The sequence below is a fragment of the Babylonia areolata genome, chromosome 1 (assembly GCF_041734735.1).
Source record: "Babylonia areolata isolate BAREFJ2019XMU chromosome 1, ASM4173473v1, whole genome shotgun sequence".
Classification (NCBI taxonomy): domain Eukaryota; kingdom Metazoa; phylum Mollusca; class Gastropoda; order Neogastropoda; family Buccinidae; genus Babylonia; species Babylonia areolata.
Window position 1 is genome coordinate 86,971,469 of NC_134876.1, and position 7,263 is coordinate 86,978,731.

Below are 7,263 nucleotides of genomic sequence, written 5' to 3' on the forward strand. Positions count from 1 at the left end.
CCTGAATGCCATCCAAAAATAGATCAAATGCACGTTCTAATCTAGCAATAGATAAAATTCTTTTCCCCAGCAACGGACAAAATTCTGTCGAAATGCAACACATGTGGAAAAGATAAAGAATTTGTAAATTAACAAATAATGAGGCCAGGAGATGAAATGATTAACAAATAGCGTAAGCAGTACTGACTTGAATTTGGGTACCTTGTGAATGGAGAGAGTTACCACTCTTTACTATTTATAAAGGATTTGTGTCCTAACAATAATCTTTTGATATTTTTTTTACGAAAAACCCACACGTTTGATCGGGTTATAATGGTAGTTTGGTTAAAAAAAAATAAAATAACAATAAAAGCCTGATGTTTTATCAAAAAGGAGAAAAAAGATACATGAAAAACAGTGAAATGAAACTCATAATCAACGTTGTTTAGGCAAACTTTTATCATAAGTGCTTACATCTCTGGGTAAATTGTCGACAGTATGATAGCACGTATACTTATGTTCTGAAGGGAAACTCATCAGCAACAACATTGTGGAAGATTTATCACTGATTCTTTTTATCTCTGGTTGAATTGTCGAAAGGCTGTATTGTTCATGTATCGCTGTTCCTGTATCCCCCCCAAACAGGCAGAGGACGTGGGTGAGACACGCCAGTGGGTGCAACATCTCCGCCAGCAGACCACCAACCTGGGCCAGTGGCGACGTCGCCGCAACGCCATGCCCAACATCATGCTGAAGAACAAATGATGGCCGCCCGACGGGTCACACGCCGGTCACACATAAAACCGCCGCTCTCTTGTCCTTTGGTCCACAGCACTGCCTTGGCCACCTTGTTGACGACAGCTGATTGGACACCGCCTTCCGTGACGTCGACGTCTCCTTGGCGCTTCTCAGCGATTGGTCGGAGCTTGGAAAGCTTGATTTGGCTTGGTTTCTATTGGCCCCAGGCCGCACGACCCGTTGCAACATGGCAACGTTTGATTTTTGTTCTACCTGCCGCCGTTCTCGGCTGTCAGTCAACCTTGGTCACTGGACCTGTGGGAATGACTGCAGCCTATTGTCTTGGCCTTACTCGTGTCAGCGTAAAGAGGAGGAGGAGGAGGATTGTTGGAGAGTGGAGATGTACTCTCCTGCTTTTCATGTCACAGCCAACACTTTGTCTCGCTTCGGAGCACATCCGCAGATCTTGTCCACGACCTTGGGGAAGAAAGAGTAGAAAGGAAGACTCAAAGCATAAAAACAGTAAAACGTAAGCGCCAACGTGAAGACGAGCACGTGTAGGATCGAGCACTTTTCTATGAAAAGACATTATTTGTGGCGACACCTTTGCTTGTCCCGAGCAGCGAGATCCTAAGAGACGATGTTGTGACATTATCATGCAAGGTCTATTTTATCAAAAACTCACCCCAGCTTTCGATTAGAAAAAACAGTTCGCTGTTCCTTTACTGGGCTCAGTGGATAGAACTTGAAAAAAAAATCTCTTCCCGTCTAGTTGTTATATACCTACAGCTGTTATTCCGATGTTTTTGCTCCATATTTAATCTGGAATGGTATCAACGCATCCACAGGGGCATCTAACACACTGCGGAAATGGCTGGTATGTGGTATAGAAAGCATAGAGCTGATATAGACACAGGATTGTGATCACTTCGGGAGAGATTCTGCTAGATTTCGCTTCAAGTCAGAATGTTTATATTTCCTTTTCAGAGTATAAATGATTACAACATAGATCTAAACGTTTATTTGTGTAAATGTCTAGATGTGCAGTTAAAGATTAACTGGGTTGCGTTCTTTATTTTCCCGTGATATTACTTAACGACTTTTATTATACATTAGTACCGTTCCTGGGTGAAAGCTATCACACAGACTGTGGTTGCTTTTCTCCAGCAGAATCACCAGCAAGCTTTCATGTCCACCGCGCGTTACGTGCATGTATTGTGTGGCTGGTTGGCCAAACCAGGCCTGGGACCACAGGGATGTACACGTTTCTCCTCCTAAACTCCCCTTCCCCAACTTCCCTCCACCTCTCTTACCTTCAGAGATTTACTATCTGTCTTCTACACACAGGCTATCCGATTCACCGCTCGCTGTCTGCCTTCTGTTCTGAGGCAGCTAGCTGTTCCATTGTATCCAGTATACACCCACTGACTGCGGTAACGGATTGTTGAGTGGCACCGAATCGTGACAGTGACTTTCTGTGTTTGTTACAATGTATCACTCATGCAGTTTCCTTTTAATTCCTGCCATTCCAGTCACCCCCACTCAACCCCCTCCTCCGATTATTTTTCTCCTTCCACCCCACTAAGTATATCCTCCAGCTTTTTGTTCACATCGTTTTAATCCAAAGTTTAGAATGCTTTCATTACTGCCACTATACTCATGCCATCCAGCATTGTATGTGACAACAACAAAAAATGTGGAGATGGTGGAGGCATAGCGCATATTGTGATTTTTCCAGACTGTTTCGGTGGAGAATGGGGGCGGGGGGAGAAGGGGTGTGGTATCTCATGAAGTTTGGGGGAAAAAGAAAACGGAAATCGGCAAAGCGAAGCGAAAATTCAGGTCTTACATTATTGTGCGCTCGATCCAGTGCACCAATCTGTGGGTCATGCACCTCCACTCCTCATCCCTTCCCACCACTCTCTTCCTTTCCTCCTCATCTCTGCAAACCACAGCCCCACCTCCATCAGACCCCATCCCTTAGCACCCCCCATCCTCTTTTCCAACTGTTAAAGCAGTGTATTTTTCATTCAATGTGAGTTAGATTGTTTCCATGTGATTCAGATTGTACACAGTATCCTACTTTCGGTCTTTTCTCTAGGTTGGTTTCTTGGTGATATAGTTCACGTTGTGGTAGTGATGTTTCGTTGAATAATTGATGATGATGATGATGATTTTATACTTTTACGCTTGTTCAATTTTCTAACAAAGCAGTGTAAAACAGTAACGTCTAACCATACAGGACAGTGCTAAACCAAAACATTCCATCGCAGTAGAAACGAATCGAGAAGATACCCCGACATATATATCTTCTGGGACGATTGGGAACAGAGGGTTAAAGTTTTTGATAAAAAGTCAACAGAAAAGATAAAGAAAGTGACACAACAAAAATCAATATATTTTCTCAGTAGGTTGCGTCAATCCCACTTAACCGTTTATCGATGTTAAAAAAAAAAAAAAAAAAAAAAAAAAAAACCGACAATATACCAAACTCCAGAACGCTGCTTTCAAAAACTTTAATCAAAATAACCTTGCAGACAGAAGAAAAAACAAATGGTAGGTGGCACTGTAATGTCAGTGGGGATGCGCTCTGTTTGGGGAGAGTAACATGAGTTTCACACCGACAAACCCACAATACAGTACAATACAGTGATGTGTAGAATATACAGGCCAAACACTGGCCTGGATAAAGAAAAGAAAAAAAAAGGATCGGATGGGACAAGGCTCACCAGCTCTTATAAGCAATCTCCACATACCTGGCATTATAGACAAATGTGGACTGCTCTTGCTAATAATGAGCTGGCATACGCTCCCGTGTACTTTGCCGCATAGTGAAAATATGCAAACAAACACTCTTAAAACAAAGCAACAACACCACCAGCAGTGCTCTTCCATTTTTACTTTATTTTCACTTTAAAAAAAAACACACGTGAATTTCCCAATTATATTTGTTACTTTATCCGGGTGAGTGTGTGCGTGTGCGTGCGCGCGTGCGTGTGTTTGTTTGTGTGTGTGTGTGTGTGTGTGTAAGCCGGATGGGTATTTTTTTTCTTTCCAGCAACTAATTTTATTTTCTTGTGCATTGGGTGTCGGAGATGTAATTGTTTACTTTGTGGAGATGTAATGCACTGAGATGTGTGTGTGTGTGTGTGTGTGTGTGTGTGTGTGTGTGTGTGTGTGTGTGTGAAGCAACTGGGAGCTGTGACATTCACGTACGATTCTGACCGAAGTTTACAAATATCAATGTAGATAGAAGAGACAGCAAATCGAATGTCAAAAGTTGTATCGGGAATTTCTGGCATTCTAATTTAAAACGACGGGAGAATTGCCCATCTATACCCCTTTACTTGTTGCACCCCTTCTGTGTCATTATTCCAGTCTGCCATGTAAATAAAAGAACTTTTGGAAACTGCCTGATGAAACGACATCGTTGGAAGCACGCGAAATAAATTGATATGATTCGCGTGTTGTTGTTGTTGTTTTTTTTTGTTTGTTTGTTTGGTTGTTTTTTTGTTTTTTGTTTTTTGCACAAAACTGTGGTGTATAGTTGTTGTATTTTTTTATTAGTTTGGTTACAGTTACTTCCACCCTCCACAAGTTCATGTGGTGTGTGTGTATATGTTTGTGTGTGTGTGTGTGTGTGAGAGAGAGAGAGAGAGAGAGAGAGAGAGAGATGTGTGGTGTGTGTGTGTGTGTGTGTGTGTGTGTTGACCATTCCATAAACATACTGTGTGATGTTTTGAAACATGAATTTTGAGTGGTTGTGAAACCTGATATGATTAAATAATTATATCATTACATGTGACTGATTAGATCTTCTACCTTGGTCAGTAACCGTCCTGGCCTTTTTGGTTTTTGCATGGTGAATTATTGTGGGTGTTCCGAAAAAGGTCTTGTATCACTCGTGCCCTTGACTGCGGCGTAAAATATGTGTGGCTGGCTGAATAGAACGACATCACCAAGCTTTGCTTTTTGCAAGCCTGTGGTAAAAAAATATGCCTGGAATCTCAGTTCACTTTTACAACGGTCATCCATACATCGTGGATGTGTAAATGTATTTCGCTTTCCCCTTCCCTCCACACCCCCTTCCCTTCGTCCCCTCCCTTCCTACATATCTATTGTACTTACATTCCACTGCGCGCACGAGTTTGCTTGTGCGCACACAACGCCATCTTATCCACACCCACATACACACCCGATCACCACCACCACCACGCACCACACCACACCACACCACACCACACTACACTTCCCCACACCCACCATTCCTTCCCGGATGAGACTGTCATTGTCCTTTGTTTTTGATAACACAAATCGAGAGGGGAAAGGAATTCCGATAATATAATCCGCTAGTTTTCCCTCATTTGTTTCTGACAGGGCTATTACAGTAATTTTGAGTAGTTGACATGAATCTGCGCACTTCCAAATCCTTTTTTTTTTATATCTTTTTTAGGGGGTTTCACTGTTTCACAAAATTTAATGTTAACAGCAATAGATTCAGTCTAGTGAAATGAGCCTTGAAGGTTGTGGTAACACACACACACACACACACACACACACACACACACAAATACAAATGGACTCAATGTATTACTTACTTACTTATTTATTTACTGCTCATTATGCCATCTGGCATGTAGGGCAGCAATATATATTCTATATTAATGATGAAGATGGAGGAGGAGGACGATAATAATGGTAATGACGATGTTGCTATAGAGGTCCATTTATGTTTGGGACTACATGACAAGGCTTTACTTTGTTTTACAAAGCTGACCAGTACTGCGCAATAGATAAAATGTTACGTGAAATGATGAAATGTGAAAGCTCTGTTCTGTGAAACAAAGAATACGTCAACCTTGGGTTGCATTAACAGTAATTCGTTTTGAAAAGAGGTGTGTTTTTACATGTATTTCTAGCTTGACGTTTGAAATATGAAATTAGAAATGAACAAAGAACTCTGGAGTACTGATGTCCGCTGTAATGGCTGGATGAAGGGTTATTTTGTCCTGCTTTGCCTAGCAGCTTGTGATTTTCTGTTGTTGTTTTTTTTGTTTTTTTTATACTACTCGGAACGTACTCATACATAATTTGTCACTGCAATGATGATCGTGTTGTACGAAACCTATTTTATGAAACAATTACGGTCTGTTAATTCCATTTTGTTTTGTCTGTTTCATGTGGGGCAGTGCTCTCGTTTTTTTTTTTTTTTTTTTTTTTAACTCAACACTAGTCACCGTTTTGGATAGATGTGATATTCTACTGCGAATGTAGACCCTGTAGCTTACATCGCTCATTTTGTTGTTGTTCTCTCATTCGATTACATGATCCCTTTTTTTTTCAATTGCCCGCACCCCCCCCCCCCCCCCCCCCCCCCATAAGGATAAGGATCTGCCAGAATGTGTACAGACGGTAAAAAAATCATAATTATGATGATCCTTGGTGACTGTGTTCAATGGTGGTTGTTTTCGATGCAAGGAAAAATGGTCGTCGTGTATCAATGATAATTATCAATAAAAGAGAAATATGCATTATTAGCGAAGGGGCTGTTTTGGTGTCAACTTCATTCAGTGTGTGTGTGTGTGTGTGTGTGTGTGTGTGTGTGTGTGTGTGTGTGTGTGTTTCCGTGTGTATTTGAGTGTGTATTTGAGTGTGTGTGTTTGTGTGTGTTTGTGTGTTGTTTTTTCTCTCTCTTTCTCTCTCTCTCTCTCTCTCTCTCTCTCTCTCTCTCTCTCTCTCTCTCGCTGTGTAAAGAGTGCGAGCACTCTACCACCACCACAATGACTCAAATAGTTAAGGGAGAAGAAGAAGAGCAACAAAACAACCACAACAACAAAAAAGAAGAAAAACGGATATGATAAGAAAAAAATCTTTTACGAGAGAAATGAGGAACTTTTTAATACCCGAATTCATGTCTGTTTCGGTTCCTGAATAATCCTTCCAATATTTGGCAGTCCTATCCCGACACAATCGACGTTTATTTTTTTTGTTTTTTATGTTTTTTGTTTGTTTGTTTTTTATTCATTTTATTTATAATTGTTTCTGTTTGTTCTATCTTGTTTCCTATTCCATACGAATGCAAACCAGTTTAATTTGTACTTTCCTGTAACACTGCTGAGTGGATTAGAAAAGTACATACGCACATGAACAATTTTGGATATTATTAACGACTTAAAAAGCACCATTCTTTTCTCAATACAAGTAATATATAACCTCCTTATCATACCCTATATCATATCATCATTTCTGAGAATGTTTCGATATTACGGGGATGAAAGGAACTAGAAGAAGAAAAGAAGAAAGAAACAAAAACAAAAACACTCCATAGTTTTGACATCAATTATCTAGTTCATAACTTCCCCATCGAACGATCTGAAAGCACAATGATATTTCAGCCCACAAGTCGAAAGGATGTGCATCAGTGCGTGGTTCCTTCATTGCTTCCTATCTCGCTTCCCGAAAGGTTTCTGTCTGTATTGATTACAGATTAACGTCCCCTTCCCTATTAATGATAGTTCCCTATGGCAGTCAGTGTTATTCATCTTG

General features: G+C 40.7%; 1 protein-coding gene across 1 annotated transcript in view; it reads left to right on the forward strand.

Moving 5' to 3' along the window:
• Nucleotides 1-4,156, forward strand: part of LOC143293983 (intersectin-2-like) — a 39,214-nt gene extending 35,058 nt beyond the window's left edge. Inside the window, exon 11 of the mRNA XM_076605380.1 lies at nucleotides 625-4,156. Within this exon, the coding sequence (XP_076461495.1) occupies nucleotides 625-744 (120 nt within the window). The 3' untranslated portion in view covers nucleotides 745-4,156. The remainder of the gene's footprint in view (nucleotides 1-624) is intronic.
• Nucleotides 4,157-7,263: the final 3,107 nt, after the last annotated feature.